This window comes from Anolis carolinensis, chromosome 3 (genome assembly GCF_035594765.1).
Source record: "Anolis carolinensis isolate JA03-04 chromosome 3, rAnoCar3.1.pri, whole genome shotgun sequence".
Classification (NCBI taxonomy): Eukaryota; Metazoa; Chordata; class Lepidosauria; order Squamata; family Dactyloidae; genus Anolis; species Anolis carolinensis.
In genome coordinates this window covers 233,552,893-233,575,645 of record NC_085843.1, presented here as the reverse complement: position 1 = coordinate 233,575,645, position 22,753 = coordinate 233,552,893, and the positions used below count along the sequence as shown (strand labels likewise).

Here is a 22,753-nt window from a genome sequence, read left to right as displayed (position 1 = left end):
CCCGCCTCTATCTCCCCAAAGGGGACTCAGGGCGGCCTACATGGGGCCAAGCCCGAATAAAAACAATAGCAATATAAAACACAACACAACAATAGACAAAATACATGCACAATTATAAAAACTTAAACATTAGCCATTAAAAAAATGACAAGAACTAATAAAAACATGGATTAAAACGGATAGGTTGTAAAAGTAGACTGGGTAAGGTGCACCATATAAATATTGTAAACACGAGGTGACTAATAAAGTGCTGCAAATTCTTGGAAGTGCAAATTGAGATGGGAATAGACCCTGTGTCTTTATCAAGCAGACATAGGTAAAAAGTGCAAACCGGTACAAGAATGGTCACAGATAGATTGCTATGGGGATGAGCAATCTTTAACTAAAGGCCTGAGTAAAGAACCAGGTTTTCAGGCTCTTCTTGAATGCTACCAGGGTGGGGGCTTTCCTGATTTCCCTGGGGAGCGAGTTCCAGAGCCGGGGGGCCACCACGGAGAAGGCCCTCTCTCTTGTCCCCACCAACCGCGCTTGTGACGGAGGTGGGAGCGAGAGGAGGGCCTCCCCCGACGAATGAAGAGATCGTGCAGGTTCGTAGGGGGAGAGGCCCCAAACCGTCCCAAACCGTTCAGGGCTTTGTAGATGATCACCTACACCTTTTGCCACTATTATCAGATTTATCCTCATTGTACTCCTCAAGGGTTATCATTTCTCTACCCTGCTGAAAGTAAAAGGAACCCCCCTACCAAATAAGTATTGTGATTTACAACTGTTTGAGTCTTTTATCATTTACTTTGAATTGCTATTAATTTGTGGGGAAATGATATAAAGCCTTTAAATAAATGTTTTCACTTTACCATGGCTTCAATCCCCATAAAAGTCTGTATGTGTATATTTCAAAGATCCCACCACATACTGCAAACAGGACTAATCTTAAAAGGACGACTACTCAAGAGAGAAAAAAATATATGAGTGAAATGAAGAAGGGTCTTCTTCCTCAACCCCATTTCCTACTCCACTCTGCCTTCCACCCATCCTCAAATTAATTCCCACTTAGAAATGTTTTAGCATTTTCAGTTTCAGGGTCACTTCTAAAAAAATCCAACCCACACAAAATAAAAGAAAAATGTAATACAAAACCTTCACCTGCAATATTGGTGAGCTCTGGTGCCTGAAGCCGGTCTACCATTTTCTTTTCTTGTGGTAACTCAGAACTGAAGAAGGGAGGAAAGGGGTTTTATTACAGAATGTTACACATTATCAGCAGTCTCTACCCTTACTCTTAGAAAGCAGTAACATAAAGCCAACACTAGCAAGATTCCTGAATCAAGTTTCTTGCCTGGTCCAAAAATTCAGGACTATTTGCCTGACCAGGGTGAAATGAAAACAAAACTGGTTATGGCTGGATGCTATACTCACCCATCATTCCCTAAAGTCAAATTTTCCTTGGCCTTTGTCACATTAGATGCTTCCTTTTTAGCTGAAGAAACATAAAACAGAGAGTCAAAGTTGTTAGTCATTAAGAGTAAAACTAGCCTGCCAAGAGATATTGTGCCCTATCTGATATATGCACATGATCTGATTCACTAAGCATCACAATTTTTAAAAAATGTACTCTGGAAATCACAGTTTAAACTGTACTTTCAAACTATTTCAGCTTCTATTGCAACAAGAATTTCAATGGAAGGCGTGGATGAGAGAGGCAAAAGAGGTACATCTTCTGTATCTTGCATAGCATGAAGAACAGTTTCAGATAGGTGTTTCTCTATCTGCCTTGTTCTCTTCTATTTTATTTTTAACCTGAAAGGTTTATATGCTGCCTATCTACAAGTCAGCAACTGAACAATTTACAATATCCATCCAGCTTACAGCATAAACAAGAGAACAAACATAACAGCAATCCAAGTATTATAAATACTGAAAAATATACTATTTAATTCAAGGAACTCTATTCTGTACTTTGAAACTCTTACAACAGTCAAATTAATCCACAAGATAAGCAACACTGCGCTGGTAGTCATGATCTGGAAAACCTGGTATGTATGTTTTCTATTTTTGATGAAACATGATTTCACTGACACCAGTTAACTGAGCCCAGCCTGCTTTACTTTTTCTAAGAAGCTGTGATTTGAGTAAAACAGGTAGAACAGACTTGTGACTTGGACCATTACAATTACCAGATTGCAATCAAAAGTGCCTTGGAACTGGAAAGTATTGTCTTGACCCCCTGGGAAACTCAATTAAATACTATTTAATTTTATTTAATTATTTTATTTATATACTGCCTTTGACCCAGTATGAGATCCAAGGCAGCTCAAGGAAGCTAGCAAAATTAGCAAAGCAAGGAAGAAGTCACGATGCACAACAGCTTGCCCCCATTTAATTTTTTACCTTCTGTCTTTTCAAATTGCTCTAGCAGACTGGACAGGTCAGAGGCTTCAATTCCTGAGGGAAGAAAAAGGACAATACTAATGAAGTATTGGGACTTGGGACTTCATGATTTCCCAATGGAAGCTTCACTGTCTCAGGTTCCGCTCAAGAGAAGAGGCTACTTCCAATTACCCTCTAGCCTTCATTTCTGCATCCTAATCCTATTGGCATTTGAAATGGGCTGAAGAGGAAATATATCACTGTTTTAGAAATACTGAATACATGGGACAGCATGCAAATATATGAATGCAAGTTCATCTACCTATGCATAATATACTGATTATGTTAGCCCTTTGTTGAATTTTTTAAAGATATAAACAGATTCCAGACACACCGTGGGGTAGAAAGACATTGCATCTATGCTTCTGAGCAGTGTTGTGGAAACTTTCAGAATCTTTTCTCCTATAACTAAAATCCCAAGATCCATCAACTGGAATCTGATATAAAAGACTCAAACTGAGAATTAAAGAATTCTGAGTCCAGGAATTTATTTTGACTACCAAAGGTGAATGAAATTTATAAGTCTATACATAAATTCACACTATTTAATACTCTCTCCAAACTTTTTCATTTCAGCATTTTAATTTAGAACAGGGAAATCATGTTAATCAGGTTATTGTCAGAAAATTAGGTTTCCTTACTAGTCCACTGCAGATCTACCACTCAATTCTGATACAACTTCTCTGTACTTCTGCTTTATGGAAAATATATCACATTACAAGGAAGCTTTATTTTAAAAAGGCTGCCTCCCATAAAATAGGGTTATGTCAAAGAGAGCAACAACAAAGGGAGACAATCTGTAATGTTATCCCACCACCTGTAGTACCACCACATGAATTGCTAGCTATCCCTGCTAATTGTCACATTAAATAATATAGCAACTCACCAATTTCACTGATAAATGCTTGAACAATATCCTTATTGCGGCTGCCCTGTGCAATGCTGAAGAAAGGTTGATGCTTCCATGTACAGGCTGGTTTCTTCAAAAACTGGCGAGCCTCATTCACCTTCTGGGGCATTGTTGGTGCAGGGGAATTTGTGGGACTAGCATTCTTCTTATCGGTCTCAGTTGACATTGTTTGTTTTTCCTTTAGTGAGGGAGCACACAGGAAGGAGGCCTCCTCTTTTTGTTGTTGGGAAGTAGGCAAAGCTTCTTTGGCATTCTGCTGGAGAGCGGGCAGAACAGAAGACTCTTCAGATGATTTCAGTGTGCCAGTGAGTTCTGTGACTTGCTGGGAAGGTGGGAGAGAAGGAGGTTCCTCCAAGGCCTGAGGGCTGGAGCTCTTTCTAACATGCCCTGGGGACTCCACAATGGAGAGGAGAGAAGACTGCTTCTCAAACTGCTGAAAACTGCTTGAGGCCTCCTCTTCACTGACTTCAACAGCCAAGGATTGTATTTGCTTCCTTGGGTTAGATACTCTTCTGGCAGTTGTCTTGACTGGAGCAGGAATTTGCCCTCCAGGCCCTTTGATGGACAGTCCTGGTGTTTCACTCACTGCCAAATTGTGCCCTCTGAAGGGAGAGGAATCTGGTGTCAAGGGCTTACTGTGCTGGGCAAATATCTCTTTAGAAGGAGCCAGAGCAGGCAAAGTGCCAACTGGGGTTTTCTGCATAAGAGTCCTTTGATCCCCATAAGAGAAGGGCAACACTGGTGGTGGTACTGGGATACCAGTCCAGAAGGGAGGCTGTGGTCTCAGGCTCCACTCCATAGAACTGCAAGGGAGGCCTGGGGCAAAAGGTGGCAAGGGGACAGGTGGGGGAGGCCAGTTCGGAGATGGCACAGGAGGAAGCATATGAAAGACAGGAGGACAAATCTCAGGAGCAAGGGGTGGAGGTGGCAAACTTTGGTAGCTGGTTGGCAAAGGGGGAAAGTGAGGCCAGGAAGGCACTGGTGGTGGCTGCGAGCCCAAGATGAAGGGATCAGAAGCGGGAGGGAGTAAAGACCCAGGAGCTGTAGGAAGGTAAGGTGGGGGTGGTATTGAGGGCACCTGCACTCCCACAGGGGGATAGGCACCTGCATGACTGGGCAATGGTGGTGGAATGGAGAGGGCTGTTGTAGGAGCAGCACTGTTCACACAGCCAAGCTGAGAAGAATTTGCAACTGCTGCTGCAGTAGGGACTGGCAAGGACACAAGCGTGGAGCTGTCTTTACCAATCAGAGGAGGAGGAGTGGAGGAGCCAGTGGGCCTTTCGCACTCCTTCACCAGCTCTGGCTTAGCCACCTTGGTGGGTGGTGGAGGAACTATTAGGCAAGGAAGGTCAGCCAACTCTGTGGGAAGTTCGGGGAGAGTGGGCCACTTGCTGGCGCTAAGGTTCTCCATTATACTCTTGGTTCCTCCATCGTTAGACTGGCGCTGCTGTCGACGCCGTCTATATTCACTTAAGCTAAGAGGTTTGGGCTTAGCTTCTTTTGTTGCTGCTTCCTTAGCCTCCTCATTAATGGGGCAGAGGGGGCTCTTAGGAGGTTGCCCTACAAGATCCACAGTACTGCTGGGGAGTAACTGGGAAGCTTTTGGGCTTTCCATCTCATTCACTGGCAAGATGGCTGAACTTCCTTCTCCAGGCTCACTTTGCACATTTCTCTGATAAATAGGCTCTGGGTCTGCACTCCCTCTGTGTTGACTAGAAAGTCCCTCTTCTCTGTGTGGTGCGATTTCTGCACTTTCCAAGTTTGGCTCAAGTGGGGTTGGAGGCTTTTTGTTTGATTCGCTCTTTAGCAATTCCTCCTCTTGAGTATCTAAGTTTTCAACTGGCTGGGATGCTTGGTTTGGGAGCAACTCACTCTGGCCTTGCTGTTCAGCTTTCTCCAGCTCTTTTTCAGTTAATTCCACATTGCATACAGAGTTGCTTGGTTTAGTCCTGTAGTGTTCTTCAGAGGAGGCACTAATCTCCTTGCAATTTACAGTTTCTTTGTGCCACTTTATTTCCTCACTACATTTTTTCCTCTTCTTCTTGGACTGGCCACATATCTGTGCCTTCTCTGAGCCAGAGACACTTACATGCTTAGATGCAGATTTGCTCATCTGGTCACCTATTGATTTCTGACCTTTCTCTTTTACTTGTATATGAATGTCTTCTGCATTTTGCAGGGCAGCCCTGCTTGCTTCCTTTGCCTGTTTGTCAAGTTCCTTGCTCAGGACTGGAGTTTTGGTGTTGTCTTCAGCTAATATGTTTTCCAGCTCAGGGACCACAGGGTCAGGCCAGTTACTATTGGTTTTGTGTGGGAGCTCCATTGTCTCAAAATTCTGCAGGGCTACTGGTATTTCTATGCTCTCTCCATCTTCTGGCACTATTTCCAAGACAACTGGACCAGCAAGGAGTTCCTCAGCAAGAGGCTGACTTTCAGGGCTCAAGCATACAGTAATGTTGCGCTGACAGTAAGGATGCATTGACCTCACCAGCTCACTGAGGGAGATACTCTCTGGGGCAATGATATAGGGGCCATCACTTTCACCAGGGTCTCTTTTAACCTCCTTTGCTACCGGAATCTCTACTACATCTGCCACAAACCCCTGATGGCAGGTTGTTGCAGAAGTCTCCTCCTCCTCCTCCTCTTCCCCATCACTGCGTTGTAGCACAGGTGGGTCTCGCTCCCTGTGCCGGAACGGCCTCCGCTCCCCCCAAAGCGCTTTGCCACTAGGTTTCTTTGAAGCAGGCAAATCCTTTGCACAAGTTGCAGTCAGTGACAAGGGAAGGCTGGCAGTGCTGGCTTCAACCTGCAGATGAAGAAGAGAGTAGTACAGCAGATCAGGCAATAAATCCTTATGTGGTTAACAAAGGAGGTGAGCCTCTGACACTGATTTATCATTATAGCTATAGTGTTGTGTTGCCTGTAAAGTATATTGTACAAAGAATATCCACTACTGGAATTTCATTGGTTTCTTACAGTTGTCCTGTCTTCATTCAATGAATCACGTTGTGCCTTTAACAATAGGAAGCAAGTTTATTTTTTCTCATTTCTTTACTACATTGACATTAGAAGTTGCACTTACGCAACTGTACCCTGCTATACTAGAACTCATTTGCACTTTTGTGTTTCCCCCATCCCATTAGAACAAATACAAAGCAGGGATTCAGACTTCGTAAAGAAGCAGGAAAATGTTAATAAAGGAGCACATAAGCCAGAAATATTAAACTGGAACACCTAGTACTCAGTTTACAAAAGACCCTACTAGCTCACCTTCTCTGCCATGATGTTACACAGTCTAGGTTCTGTAAAATCCTCGGTATTCAAGTCTTTCTTAGGGGGTGATACAGATAAGCTGAGAAACCTCTGAAACTAAAAAAAAGAAAAAAAGTGTGGAAAGGGAGCATTATATTTTCAATGGAAATATAATATGATTCTATGAATCACAATTTCATTCAAATTGTACAAAATGAGCTTATTCACACGCCAACTAATTGATGCCTACCAGGGATATACAAGACCATTCCAAATTAAAACCAGTGTGGGGTAGTCAGTGTATTCAGCCATAGAAAACCAACCTTGGGCAAGCTATACTCTCTCAGCCTCAAGAGGAAGGTTAAGTCCCCTCTGAACAAACTTTGTGAAGAAAAACCCATGCTATGTTTGCCTTAGGGTCACCATAGATTGAAATGACTTGAAAGCATAGGACATCAGCCAACCTCCAAGTTCTTAAATGTACACTGGGGCTCTTTGTTTATCTTAAGCAAAATGCAAGGGACTAACCCATCACATCAACTACATGATTCTGAACATGCCCATCAGGGGGCACTCTGACTCTATGCAATTTCCAGTGAGCTATGTGAGGACACCAAGAGAGATTCCTGCCAAGATTTTCTGAATGACCAAGTGTATATATACATGGTTAACAAAAGGAATCTTATTTTGTCTTAGCCGAGAGACAATGGTGTCACCACTGTTAATATGCAACAAAGATGTGGCTACCAAAACACCATATAGACTGAGTGCATAAAAACACTTCCATAGCTCCTGAGGAGAACAATGATGACGACTATTAACATGGAAATGTGACTTGTATCTATGAAAACCAAAAAGAGGTCTAATGAGGGCTCAAAAAACAAAGAGCTGACTTCACAATACCAAGAAGTATGCGCCTGCAAAACTTACAGGATAAGTGCCAATGCAGAGAAAGAGGATGCTAGAGTCACTCATATCTCTGTCTGCTTTGGGTAGGGGAAAGCATGGCTACTGTAAAGGTCCGGGGCAACAACTTCTACCACTGTGTGACAAGTTCTTGGCATTACAAAAACAAAGTGAATATTACACCATCCTCCACCAAATCTATCTTCCAGTTAACCAAGTAAAGGTTGAGTCAAAGTTTATAAAGTACTAGCTTAGGGACCTGGCGGTGCCCGGGTCATTGGAGGAAGCCATTGTTTGCCCTTGTTCCAAGTTTAGTCTAGGTCCAGGGTCAGCGGGGTTCAGTGGGTGCAGGTGAACTACAACTCCCATGTGCAAGTCCCATCATCCATGGTTCATCCCACTCCAAACAGCACGAGGATGTATAGTAGGTCATGGGGACTGTATGTGTCAAGCTTGGTATTGATCAGACATTGGTGGGGGTTACAGTGGTCTCAGGAAGAGTGAAGCTACTGCAAGTCCCATCATCCACAATCCAAACTCTTCCAAACCACACCGGGATGTAGAGTGGGTAATGGGGCCTCTGTGTACCAAGTTTGGTACTGATTCATCGTTGGTGGGAGTCGCAGTGATCTCAGGAAGCCAGTGAAGGTATTGCAAGTCCCATAGTCAATGGTGCATCCTCCTCCAAACAGCACCCAGGTGTAGAGTAGGACATGGGGGGGCTCTATGTGCCAAGTTTGGTCTTGTTCAGGCATTGGTGGGGGTTGCAATGTTCTCAGGAAGTGAGTGAAGGTATTGCAATTCCCATCATCCATGGTCCATCGTACTCCAAACTTCACCAGGGTATAGAGTGGGTCATGGGTGCTCTGTGTTCCAAGTTTAGTCTTGATGAGTCATTTGTGGCAGTTGCAATGGTCTCAGGAAGTGAGTGCAGGTACTACAAGTCTCATTATCCTTGGTATGTCTTCCGTCAAACTGTACCAGGACGTAAATTGGGCCATGGGGGGTATGTGTGCCAAGTGTGGTCCTGATCCATCATTAGTTAGAGTAACAATGGTCAGAGACAGTGTTTGAAAGTACTGCAAATCCCATAATCCTTGGTCCATTCTCCCCCAAACTGGTGCAGCATGTAAAGTGTGTCATTTGGGATATGTGTGCCAAGTTTGATCCAATTCTGTCATTCCTGGTAGTTGCAATAGTCTCAGGAAGTGAGTAAACAGGATTGGGGGTAAACATAAAGAAATCAGAAATTATGTATTTTGATGTAAACAAAAAAGAAAAAAGAGAAATAGATAATATAACAGAAATGGGTATGGGTAAGAAGAAAATAAAATATTTGGGAGAGATTATACATAAGAATATGGGAAAGATGGTGGAGATTAATTATAAACAGGCATGGAAGAAAATTTCTAACAATATGGAAAATTGGAAAAACAAAAATCTGAGCACCTTAGGGAAAATAAAAGCAACTAAAATGTTTCTGATACCTAAATTATTATACTTATTCCAAGTTCTTCCATTGGAAATTAAACAAGGACAATTAAATATTTGGAATAGGACTATCAAGAAATGGATCTTAGGAGAAAAGAAATCAAGACTACCAAATAAAATATACTTTACACACCAGGAAGATCTGGGGTGGGGCATCCCAAATTTAGAACTATATTATGAAGCGTTCCAAATAAAACCATTATTCGAAAATATGAGAGAGAAAAGAGATAAATGGTTTAAGATAGAGGAAGGAGTTAATAAGAGAGAGGCAAGTTTTGGAATTTTTACAAGGAACTTGGAAACAAGTATTAAAAGAACAAGAGGCCCCAGAAAATTGTCATTAAAAATTTGGAAAAAATGGAAATTTAAATGGATGCCAGGAATATCAAAATGGACCCCAATTGAAAGCCTTTACGAGAAGGAGTTTGATTCCGGCTGGTGGAGAGAAATGAAGGCCAAAGGATACTATAGGATTAAAGATTTATACGATATGAACGGCCATCTTATCCCCATAAACAGAATAATAGATAAGATGGGAGATAAAAATTGGATTAAGATATTGGACTATATAATAAACTGAAACAAGGGAAATATGGAGAATGTATAGTTAAGGAGAGTATGATGGAACACATAATTAAGAAAGCACAGACTTCAGAGAAAGGGCTGGTGGGAGTAATATACAAAGCGATGACCAAAGATGAGGAATATATCATAAGAACATTACAAGACCGATGGCAAAAAGAGGGGGTACTTACAAGACAAACAATAGAGAACTTAGAAAGAGAGGCCACAAAAATTAAAATCGAGAAGTACAAAGAAATGGAAAGGAAATTCATATGGAAATGGTACCGCACCCCAGCACAATTAGCAAATATGATCAGGGACAAAAATTCAACATGTTGGCATTGTGGAGTAAGCAAGGGATGGTATGCCCACATGTGGTGGGAATGTCCAAGGGTAAAATCATTTTGGGAAAAAATAACGGGGAAAATAGAAGAATTATTCAGAATATCACTCCAAGTAAACATGGAATTAATGTTGATGGGGATATTAGGGAACAATAAGATTAATGTAAAACACCAAGATCTATTCAAAGCTATGATTCTTGCAGGGAAGGCAGTAATAGCATGGGGCTGGAGAGATGAAAAAAAGTGGAATATGGTGAATTGGAATAATTATTTGTTTGACCAGGTTCAATCAGAAATTATTGCAAATGTAACCTCTGAGGATAAGAAGGAAGATAAAATGAGGAAAGTTAAAGAGAAATGGACAATATATTCAGATTGGATAAAAAGAGGCGAAGCCAATGTAAATATTGTACAGAAATGGGAAAAGTTGTGCTCATGGTTAAATTTCTAATGGAATTGTGGTATGGGGTAGGGGTGGGGGGAAGGGAGTGGGGTGGGAGAGGGGAGGGGGAGGGGAGGGGAAAAAAGAATGAATAGAATGATGATATATTAGATATGTGAGTAGACAATATAGATGGGAAGATGATTGAGAAATGTGATAAGAGATAAATGATGTGTAGGTATGAATGTTTGTATTAAATGTGCAATATACTCACAACATGAAATATGAGATAATATCAATAAAATATATTTTAAAAAAAAAGGAAGTGAGTTAAGGTACTGCAAATCCCATCATCCATGGTCCATTTTCCCCCAATCTGCACCAGGACATAAAGGGTGTCATGGGGGTTCTGTGTGCCAAGTTTGGTCCAGTTCCGTCATTGGTCAGCATTGCAGTAGTCTGTGGGAGTCGAAGCATTTCAAAGTACTGCAAATCCCATAATCCGTGGCCCATCCTCCTCCAAACGGCACCAGGCCATGGGGGTTAAGTGTGTCACGTTGGGCCATGTCCGTCATTCCTGACGGTCACAGTGGCCTGTGGAAGTGGCGGCCAATCAGAAAGCTGCCACATAGCCGCATACAAACACTGACTTTTATTATATAGTGTTCACTCACTTATCGCAGGGGTTACGTTCCAGGATCACCCGCGAAAGTGAAAATCCGCAAAGTAGGGCCGCTATATTTGGACGCTATATAGGGACGTTCCCTCCACTGCCGCTGCCTTGAGGCAAAAACAAAGCTGCTTCAGCCTCCTTTTCTCTCTCTTTGGCTTCTCCTTCCTTCTTTAGGTTTCTCCTTAGGAAGGAACTAGAAAGAGGGATTTATAATATTATTTTACGATTTATAATATTTTTGTGTTTATTAAAAAAACAGCAAAACAGCGAATCCGTGAAAAGTGAACCACGAAGTAGTGAGGGAACACTGTATACAGACAAGCTTGGGAACCCGGCGGTGCCTGGGTCATTTGAGTAAGGCATTATATGTCTTTGAATGTTATGTATTCTCAGTTTGGAGTGGGTGAACTACAATTCCCAGAATCGTAGGTGAATCCTCGCCAAACCCTGTGAGTATTCAAAGTTGGCCATTTTGGATCTGTGTACCAAGTGTGGTCCAGATCTGTCGTTGGCTGGTCATTGCCTGGCTGCAGTGCTCTCTGGATGGGGGTGAACTACTACAACTCCCAGATTCCCGGAGCAATTGTCCTGAAATATCTGTCAGTATCCACAGTAGGTTATGTGTGCCAAGCTTGGTCCAGATCCATTGTTGGCTGGGTTCAATGGTCTTTGGATACAGGTGAACTATAACTCCCAAAATCGAGACCCATTCCCACAAACCCCTGCAGTATGTTCAATTGGTCATGAGGCTTCTCTGTGCGAAGCTTGGTCCAGGTCCATTGTCGGTGGGGGTCACTGTTTCTCTGGATGCAGATGAACTATAACTCCCTTTTCCCCAAAGTAGTCCAATATGTTCTATTGGTTTTGGGTGCTCTGTGTGCCAAGTTTGGTCCTGGTCCATCATTGGTGGATTGCAGGTAAACTATAAATCCCAGTACCTACTACTCCCAAATGTCAAGGCCAATTCCCCTCAAACCCCACCAGTATTCAAATCTGGGCATATCAGGTATGCATGGCAAGTTTGGTCCAGAGCCAGACCCATTATTGTGTTCTAGGTGTAGGTGAACTACAACTCCTCTAAATTCCCCAGTAGGAGTTTCAGTGCTCTGACTTGATGCAAGGTGAACTACAACTTCCACCATGTGGAGTCAATCCCCCAAACTCCTCCAGTAAGTTTAGTTGCAGCTCGGTTTGGCTGTGTTTGTTATGCAGACAGATTTGAAAGGGAAGGGCAGTAGGCGGGGTCATGCAAATTCCACACCAATGGAGAACCCTGGGATGCCTGTCTGTGGTGGAGGAAAATTTAAAATCTAGGATGAAATGGTCCCCAAATGAAAGCATTCCTTGGGTGGTGGGCCGTAGTGTTTGGGAAGGACATTGGCAGGGGTGAGGCTACATGTTCATGGCGCTCACTGTAACCGCAATGTCAGTGGAAAGGAGTGACTTGGTGGCGTCTTAGCACTGGGAACTATACCGTTTGTGGAGGCCAGAGGCTGTCTGTGTGAGCAGACACCTGTGCCACATACACACATATGGGTTTTCGCTTTTATTATGGATATAGATATAGATATATATAGATATATAGATATAAATGTAGATATAGATATAGATATAGAAAATATAGATATAGACTAAGCTGGTAGGCAAGGGACCTAAATACCCTAAAACAGGCCTGCCCAACTTCTGGCCCTACAGGTGTTTTGAATTTCAGCTTCCAGAATTCCTGACCACTGGACAAGGTAGCTAGGGCTTTTGGGAGTTGAAGTTCCAAACACCTGGAGAGCCAGTGGTTGCTTAGGACTGCCCTAAAATATTCATTGCCTTTAAAAAATGAAAAATTCATGAAGTCATGATAAGTCAACAGGCCACTTGAAGGTACATACACACAGACAAGTTGATAGGAAGATTCTTCCTATTCTTCAACCAAAAGCAAAAAGTCATCTGCCCAATGAGTAATGTTATAAATGACATCTTACTGAAGAATTTTCACGTTCCCTGGGAGACGTGAGTAACTCAGAGTCGGGAATTGTGTCAAAAGGAGAAAGAGACTCATCATCGGTGCTGTCCAGTATCTCAGTGATTGCAGTCAATAGGGAAAGCTCATTCTCAGCATCCATGTGGCCCTTTGTCTGTTGTTGGGGAGAAAAGCAAACCAGGCAGAGAAAAACTATTCAGTATATACACAAATCTCAAGGATGTCCAATGTAGTTTTACCTGATGGTATAATCAGGAAAGGAAATGGCACTTAAGACTGGTATAATGTTCTTAAATTCACACAATAAAGAGGTAGTAGTTAAGGTTTAGAGGTCAAAGAATACAATAATGAAAAGGGATTACTGATAAATACAGCCAAATCAGAAATGCAAGATGAAAGAACACAACACTTCTATGTCCCAAAAGCCTCAGAATCTAATGGTAATAATAATAATAATAATAATAATGTTGTTGTTGCTGCTACTGCTGCTAATACATGAAATGCTTTTTAGTTCACAGCACTCTATATATATGGGCCACAATTCCTACCATAGTACAGCATCTGAAGGATATCAACATGGGGAAATCTGATACAGCTGAATTCATCAGCACCTACTGCTGCTCCAAGCTATGAAGCAACAATGAAAACTGGAGGCTGGCAAACTTCAGATCTTTAAAAGACTTTTATCATTTTGCTTCCTCTGTTCCCCAAATATGTGCTCATCATTTACTAAGAACCAAATGATAGCATGTGAGCAACCAGCCACAAAAACATTAGAACAGGCAAAGGAAGCTTCACTGTATATATCCATAGCCCACTTTTGGATTAACTTTAAATAGCACTTGCCCTGAAGATTACTGAGAAAATAATATAATAATAATAATAACAACAACTGTATTCTTATATCCTACCCTATCTCCCCAAAGGGACTCGGAGCAGCTTACATGGGGACCAAGCCAAGTAATGCAACAATAACATAACACAACATAAGATACATTCAATTACAATGAATACATAAAAACATATAAAAATCATAAAAACAAACTCAACAACAACTGATAACCAATAACTAATAGCTGAGACAGGAAAGGCAATCAGCTCATGATCACTATGGAACTAAATGAGAAGACACTTAAGTAGACCATGTAATGACTAGGCAACTAGACCTCCATACACCCATCCCTTTTCCATCTAGTCCATATAATACACAACTGCTAAATCATAAGAGTTTTATGAAAGCAGAGTATTGTATTGGATTTGCATAATTTATCATATTTATGCTTTAAGCAAAAACAAACATCCATTTTTATCTTTTGCTACTTTGATATAGCAGAGTCCCACATGGGCTGCCATTTCAGGAAGACCACAGGATGATGGAGAGCCACTCAGCTCTAAATGAACAGAATGAACCATACCTCATTCAAACTACTGAAATCTTCAATGATAGAGATGACAGAAGAGTCTAAGTAGTCCTGCATTGTTTCAAGAAATTCTCCTGCTTCGAGAATGGTTTCTGCCTCCAATGATGCCAAATGTAAATCCTCTGCCAGTAAGTACTTTGGGGAAGAAGGGAGAGAGAACAGCATGTAAAAAAGAAACAAAGTGAATTGGATGAATAGATTAAACATAATTGATTAAGGCAATCAATAAAGTCCTTCCTAATACTGACTGTAAACCAACATTTCTGCACCTGGGGAGCCTAAGCTGGCTAGTGAACTGCTTGCACAGTACCAAGAGTGGGAAAGAGGCATGCAAGCTATAGCATCCACCAGCTGTGTGTTTGTGATCTACAAGTTTCTGCTTCTAATGTGGGAACTTTTTACACCAATTACTTATAACAATGTTTTTAAAGAAAAGGCATTTTAATTCACATGATTTCTTTTCTTAATTAAACCTTGATAATTTGGTTTTCTTTTCCCTACCAAGAGATCTGTTGGTTTATGATGCTGCATTCTGACATTTGGTATCTTGCTAGTGGTAGATGCCTCATTATATTTCAAACAAGCAAGTATATAATAAAGAAACCTTTAACAATAGGAAGGCTTGCATTTGGAGGCAAAGCTTGAAAATTAATAATGTTGCACTTATCAGGTTACAACAACCTAGTATCGGGCACCTTAAAAAACCTGTGAAGTGAAGCTTATCTTCATTCTAGTACAGGCAGTTCCCAAGTTACAGGCAAAATAGGTTCTGTAGGTTTGTTCTTAAGTTGTATCTGTTAGTTGGAACAGGTACATTTTAAGTGTAACCCCAGCCATATATGTGTGTGTGTTTTGGATAGCATAGGGAAGGGTTAAAATCCCTGCGGTATTTATTTTGCTGTCTATGCCCCTATTCAGGAGATTTCACCTCCTTTTCAAAATCCAGTTGTCTCTCTGTGATAATTGGATTTTGGAAAATTTGGCTTGTTGTAGAACTAAGGATTGGTGAGAAAGCTTCAGTGGAAACACCTTTTCCCATGATAACTCTTTTAGGAGTGAAATTCCCTTCTGAGAGGTAGATCTCTCTCCCTGTTGCTCACCCCCATTTGTAACTATGAGTAGTTTGTAAGTCAGATGTACAAGGTTAGACAACCTGAATATTTTGGATCACAGCCTTCACAACCCTTCATAATTGTCCCTTCTAAATTGTCCAAACATCTGGAGGACATTAGTTTGCATATCCTTATTCTAAATCCTCAAAAGCCACACGGGCCTTAGTGTTTTACTCATAAACAGCTAGAATGCAATATCCAAACAAATAAACATATTGATGAACAAGTTGTTAGTCGGAAAGCCATTTTATTAGAGGCACAGAATGCCTACCAGTGCAGTCCTGCATTTCTACCCAAGACTAGGATGCCATTATGTGCTAATTTCTTTCTATTCAGTTGTCTGTTTTCATGTCCTTTTATTGCTTAGCCTAAAGCATAGAACATCCCTCAGTCACATGAGAAGTTTTCAAGCCAGACATTCAGAGTTCTGAAGTCATGAACAAGGCTCTCTGTGTTACTGCGAATGAAGGCATTGGTCCTATCATCCACCCTGAAAAAATCTAGCCCTCAAATATTTCAAACATCATCAATTACAGCATCCTCAGAGGAGTCTTGGGAGAGGAGAGATTTACTGGAACAAAATAAACAGTTAGGGACACCACTGGGGGTAAAAAGAGTAAGGAGGAGAGATTGCAAGGTACTCAGAGCCACCACAAAATATTCAGATTAAATGAGGAAAATCACTTTTATTTTTTTAAGGCTCAGAGAAAGTAGTTACATTCTAAGTGCTATTTCCCTCTAAATACTCCTAAAAGAACAGGATAAACAAGTAGGAAGCACTCCCACTCCTGAGTCAGCAGAAAGCGCACACACACATGATATCTGGGAGGAGTCCTCATACTGTCCTGACAGATGTTCTTTGGATGCTGAATTGACACATTTGGATGGCAATCTGACCAGCAAAGCATGTACTGAAGGATCTGATGGAGCTCAACCATGCAAGTGGAATTCCAGATTTAAACGTTATCTAACTGACCTTATATAATAACTTTAAGGACAATGTTATATGATCGGAGTGCAGTCACAGAAAAGCAACTGACACCAACTGTGTTTGCCACATGAGCAACCACTAGAATTCCATTAATGTTGCCTTATTTATGTTCAGCATTGTTCAATGCGGTCTAATGCCAACCAAGGAATAGTCAACCCAAGTTTTAGGAGTGCTGCTGTATCACATTGTCCTGCCACCTGCTACTGATGCACACACAGGCAATCCTGTCTTGTTGAACATATCTGAATGAATGAAAATTCTGCCAACTGACAAATCTTGTCTTTATTAAAGGTTCTGATGTAAACATGTGATGTGAAGACAATTTAATAATTTGACAGGAACATAGGGGAACAGCTGGTCCCTAAAAGACTTGTGCTAAGATATTAAAAGCCTTAAAGCTTAGCACCAATATCAAAACTAGACTGGTAATTTGTGAAGTCGATGTAACACTGGGGTGATACATTCAAAGTAATCAACTTTCTACATGCTATTTACTCTCTGAATTGATATTTCCACTAATAGTCCCACATCCAAACTCACTGCAGTAATTCAGATGAAAGGTTAGCAGTGCATGGCTAGCGGTCAGTATATCTTTGACCTGGTCTGGTCATAGTTGATACAGAAACTTAAGTAGAATTATCCTCAACAATAATACATGAAATGTGCTCACGGGCTGGGCGTAGGGATAAGACTGGCACTTGTCTTTCTGCTTCTGAACTGTGCTAGATGCCACATGCACCAATGACGCATTCATAAAAGTATTAATGAGTTACAATTCCATAATGAAAATGTTGGCTTCTCTACATATGCTAGAACAGCAATGAGAAAGGATTGGATTCTTTATGTGCTAGCTACCCTAAGCAAAATAGATCACTAAGACAGCACAATTACATCATGTTATCCAGCAAGTCCATTAGGTGAAGAACTATGTTTGAGCCATAGTCAGAGAGCACCATACCAAGAGGGAAGACCCTGAACAATAATTGGGGACTCTTCCAGCAAGATAGTGTCTTAGAAGGTAGAAGCCTCCAGGCTGGGAGAAGAGACTGTGCACACCACTGCCACAAGCTTCCAAATGAACTTGTGGACCCAAAAGTATGGGGGAAACTGTACACACAGTACACGTTTTATATGCAATGTGTTGGGGTGGAGCAGTGTGGAAGAAAAGAAAGAAAAGTTTTGACAAAGAAGAATAATGATTGCTCTAAGTTCCATACAATTTCTGCTTTGAGTTCAAAGGAGGCTAACCTCCATGCTTATCACCTACATTGACGTGACCATCCCAGTACACTACTGTAACTAAGTACAACTATCTATCTAACAATTTTTATTGCAAAAATAGACATAGAGCAAAATCAAAATTTACGAATAAATTAACATCATTGCTAAGCATTAATACAACATACAGTATTTTATCTGGTCTCCAAAGTTAATGTCTAATTTCACCAAGCATCATTCCATATATGTGAATGAGTGCTTGTCTTCTTGAATTTGTTGATTAGCATAACAAATAAAAATAAACCACACCTCTGTAGTTATTTATGTCAATTTCATCATTCAGTTCCTTGACTCTTTATGTTAAACAGTTAACTTTTCTATGACACACTGTAAAATGTGTTGTGTCTAATAAGTAATAAAAAAGATGGCAGAAATAGTCTCAGCGATTTTTCACAGAAGCAGCGAAGTGTGTTATTTTTTAAGAACTCTAACATTTATACACTTGTGTTTCCACAGTTGTACTATTGCTGATCATCCTCCAGGTTCATCTCTCAGCTATGCTTTCAAGCTAATTATCTGATTGTTAAACATCCTAGATGTTGGCCTTGATGTTATTGGCCTTCAAGTTGACTTCAACTTATGGTGACTTTATGAATGACCTTCAAAATCTTTAGTCATCAACTGCCTTGCACAGATATTGCCAACTCAGAGCTGAAGCTCCCTTGATTGAATCAAGCCATCTGTAATGTGATCTTCTTTTCCCACTGCCTTCCACTTTGCCAAGCGTTATCATTTTTTCCTGTTGACTTTTCCTGATATGTCCAAAGGACAGCACCTCAGTTTAGTCATACTGGCTTCTAGTTAGAATTCAGGACTTATTCGCTGCAAGACCCTTTATTTGATTTTTCAAGCAATACATGGTATATGTAGATCTCTTCTCCAGCACCATTTCAAATTCATTTATTTTCTTCCTGTCACCTTTTCCCACTGTCTACCTTTGCACCCATACATATCAGAAATACTACAGTATGAATTATTCTGAATTTAGTATCTTTACATTAAAGGATCTTATTTAGTTCCTCTATGGCTGTCCTTCCAAATCATAGTTTTCTTCTGATTTCTTAATTATAGTAACTATTTTATTTGATGGCTGAACACAAATACACAAAATCTTTATTTATATGCCTTTATTGCCCAATTTGAAGTTATATAAATCATCTAAGTTTATTAGTTTTGTTTTAATGTTTAGCTGTAAGTGTTTTTACACATTCTTTCTCCATTTTCTCTTATAAAAATAGCAAAATCACGGTTTGCCATTTGGATTTTTAAAAAAATTCAAGCTGTGCTTGGTTAAATCCATGGATGCCGAATGCCTGGATATGGAGGGGATTATATTTAAATATAAATGTATTATATTTCAAGAGATCAAAAGCAATGTGAACAATACACAGAAGCAGAAAGATTTCAATACAGGCTACAACTTGACATGAGATTTGGATCAAGTTTTTTTTTCTTTTGAAGTCTAAAAAATACTATATATATTTTTTGCTATAAGCAACAGTAATATTTTTCATGATGTTGCAAAGGACGCCAATAGGTGTAAAAACATTTTTCGACAAAACATCTCACCTTCTTGAAAGGAAGCATTAGCGCCCTGCCTCCAAGAAAGGATGCACAGCTATCCCTGAGTATAACACAACTAACTAAATAAATGAAATTTGGACAGATACTGAGTGAAAAAAATCATGGACGTTTTTGTAATGTTTTATTGAAAGCTATACCTACAGGTACACCTAACGTATGTTATCTCTTTCCTGAACATTCACCCACAAAACCCTATGCTTGTGATGATGAAATACCCCTCCCTTCCACCAAATCTACAGCAACTTACATCTCCAGCTCAGGATCCAGAAACCCCTATCAATAGATCAATTTCTTTTCCACTTTACTATTTTCTGCTAGACACTACAGGTATGGGAGGATGTCTAGGAGAAGGATGCAACCATATTCAACTTAAACAGTGAATGGGAGGTATCAGAAATACTGACAACCAGATATAATCTTGGGGAGGCAAGAGTTCAGAATAGAAATTAACTTCAGGGATTTGTGTATGGATATATCGCTTCAAACCCAATGTAAAACAGCTATATGCAAATTAGACACCTCTCCCACCCTACCTATTATAACAGCCTGTTAATGCAGCAATAGAAGTTATGTCAACTCGCTTCCCTTTATCACTCTCTGCACACACACAAAACAAATTATTCTCTTTTCTCATGGTTGGGAGCACTGTCTGCAGTTACATACTTAATTCATTCATCTCACTGAATGAGTACATCAGGGAGAAGCCGGTATGGAAGAGTCCAACCAGTGTGAACTCTAAGTGAGCAGATTGCAAAATAGCCAGCAAACACTTCATTGTTATTTATCATTCCTATCACACCCTTGACTCCCATAAATGGCTTCTGCCCTAAATTGCTTGTGTTAAGTGAAAACACTGCAGCAAAATCTTTAATAACCAAGAGAGTGTCAGTGCAGAGAACATGAGATGGCATACGCTGGCAGAAGACGGAGATGCACATGAACTGTGTTCTTTTAGAACAGTGGTTCTCAACCTGCGGTCCCCAGGTGTTTTTGGCCTACAAATCCCAGAAGTCCCAGCCAGTTTACCAGCTGTTAGGATTTCTGGGAGTTGAAGGCCAAAAGCATATGGGGACCCCAGTTTGAGAACTACTGTCTTAGAAGAATTAGTGTTACAGCTGGCTTCAGAATCCTTCGTGAGTATCAAAATCCATAGATGCTCCAGTACCATTATATGAAACAGAACAGTGAAACTGTGTCTCTTATATAAAATTACATTTTTGCATTTAAAAAAACAACAACATATTTTCAAGCCATGGTTGGTTGAACCTGTGGATAAAGAATGTGTGGATACAGGGAGCTGCCTGTATCATAAGACAGCATCATTAATTAGGACTGAACAGCAAATGGGGGTGAGGCAAGCAAAGCAGCAAGAGTTAAAGAAAAGCAAAAGCATCAGGGATCCTTTTTACAATGCTTTCTTTGTTTTTAAACAGAGACTTTCACGGCCATCTGTCCGGGGTGCTTTGATGGCGTTTTCCTGTCTGGAGGAGATTGGACTTGAATGGTCCTCGTGGCTTTTTCAATAATGATTCTAGTCTGCCCCCTACCCTACAATGCTGGTCATGGCGTCCTCACCCTGAGGCACAAAAAAGAAGCCACACTGTAACAAGTGTTTGAACGCTAGGCTGTACATTGCCAAATATATGCACATATATGGTCAGTGTGGAAGACCCATATCATGCAGTACAAACTTGTGTATTTCGATTTATTTAGGTTGTGAGTCTAAGAGCAGGAGACTAACAATTAACATTAACAATTCGTCGCCCACTCTTGAGACTGCGCTGCAAGAGAAGGATATAAATATTCTAAATGAAAAATAGTAAATAAACATCTACACCAGGCATAGGCAAACTGATCCTTCGAGTGTTTTGGACTTCAACTCTCACAATTCCTAACAGCCTGTTAGGAATTATGAGAGTTGAAGCCCCAAACACCTGGAGGGTCAAAGTTTGTCCATGCCTGGTCTACACTGACCATTTAATAGTTCAAATTGCATTGTTTGGCAGTACTGTAGAGCCAGCCCATAGCACTCCCACCCCCACCCCTAAAAAAATGAAATGACAATGCTTAACATTTTCAGCCTCATTCTGGGCTTTGTGTATTCCAAGTAAACTGGAACGTACTTAGTCCATTCTTTTTATAATGGTTTTAAACCACTTCATTGGATGTGTTGCAATAGCAAATGTTTACCCCTTATTTTTTTAGTTACTTAATATTTAATGTTTATTTTCCTTAAGTGATATTTGTCTTTACTGTTCTAATGTAGTACAAATCCTATGTAAAATCACTCTACATATTTTTGACATGAATATTGAAATCTGAAATATATACAGCAAGTCTTTACTATTGAGTGCAATGGCGCAAATATCCCACATTCCCTTTGCTGCGGGTTAAGGAGGGTCCTTCCACACAGCTATATAACATCCCACATTATCTGCTTTGAACTGGGTTATATGGCAGTGTGGACTCAGCTAATCCAGTACAAAGCAGGAATTGTGGATGATGTGCCTTGATATTCTGGGTTATATGGCTGTGTGTAAGGGCACTGCAACCACGTCTGCGGAGAATTGCTCCCGTGTTTTCCATTCAGACGAGCAGAGAGCCCCGAAGGGGTCCCATGGGGCTGTCTGGCCTCGGGAGTCCTCCCAAGAGGCCTCAAAGCAAAGCTTCCTCGAGACGTGGCGGCAGACGTCCTTCCCGGGTTCCCCCTTCGCAGCCAAGTCCAATACCTAGCGGCCCCTCAGGCTTGGAAGCCTCCCCTCAGAGAGCCCCGTTGCCCCGACAACCGGGCCCCACGGCCTCCTCCAGCCAACTCGCCCGCCCTCCCACGCCGGCCATGCCGCTTCCACGTGTCCGCTTGGCCGCAGCCTCCCTGCCCGCCTTGCTCGCCTTTTCCGGCTCCCTCCCAGCACGGCTGGTACCTGCGTCGAGGAGAGGCCGCCGCCCAACGCGGGGTCCGCGCCGCCTCGCAGCGGGAGGGTGCCCCCGGCCCCGGCGTGCCCCGCGCCGCCGCCCCACCGCGCAGCCATCTTGGCGCCTCCTCGCTTCGGCAGCCCGGCCGGCACTGGGGAACTCCCGCTCCCAGAAGGCGCCTCGGCACGGGCAGGAAGGGGCGGGGCTTACGCAAAGTACATCGAGCGAGGCTTTCCTAGAGTATCATTGGGGCTAGAGATTAGAACTCTGCAGCACTCTCTTCAGCTGGTGCGTTATTATCATCCTCATCCAACAGGCGTGGGCAAACTTCGGCCCTCCAGGTGTTTTGAACTCCAACCCCCACAATTCCTAATAGCCTACCGGCCGGTAGGCTATTAGGAATTGTGGGAGTTGGAGTCCAAAACACCTGGAGGGCCGAAGTTTGCCCATGCCTGTTATCCAACTTTGTCCTCTTCCTTGTTACTTTTCATGGGTGCATTGGTGATATAAGTGATGTACTGGGAAATTAC

At 41.5% G+C, this 22,753-nt stretch overlaps 1 protein-coding gene across 1 annotated transcript in view; it reads right to left on the bottom strand.

The window, feature by feature from the left end:
* Positions 1-22,386, bottom strand: part of pprc1 (PPARG related coactivator 1) — a 30,054-nt gene extending 7,668 nt beyond the window's left edge. Inside the window, exons 1-8 of the mRNA XM_008116070.2 lie at positions 22,232-22,386; positions 14,340-14,480; positions 12,926-13,078; positions 6,608-6,706; positions 3,314-6,143; positions 2,389-2,442; positions 1,417-1,477; positions 1,144-1,211 (exon numbers count right to left, since the gene is read on the bottom strand). Of these exons, the coding sequence (XP_008114277.2) occupies positions 1,144-1,211; positions 1,417-1,477; positions 2,389-2,442; positions 3,314-6,143; positions 6,608-6,706; positions 12,926-13,078; positions 14,340-14,480; positions 22,232-22,339 (3,514 nt within the window). The 5' untranslated portion in view covers positions 22,340-22,386. The remainder of the gene's footprint in view (positions 1-1,143; positions 1,212-1,416; positions 1,478-2,388; positions 2,443-3,313; positions 6,144-6,607; positions 6,707-12,925; positions 13,079-14,339; positions 14,481-22,231) is intronic.
* Positions 22,387-22,753: the final 367 nt, after the last annotated feature.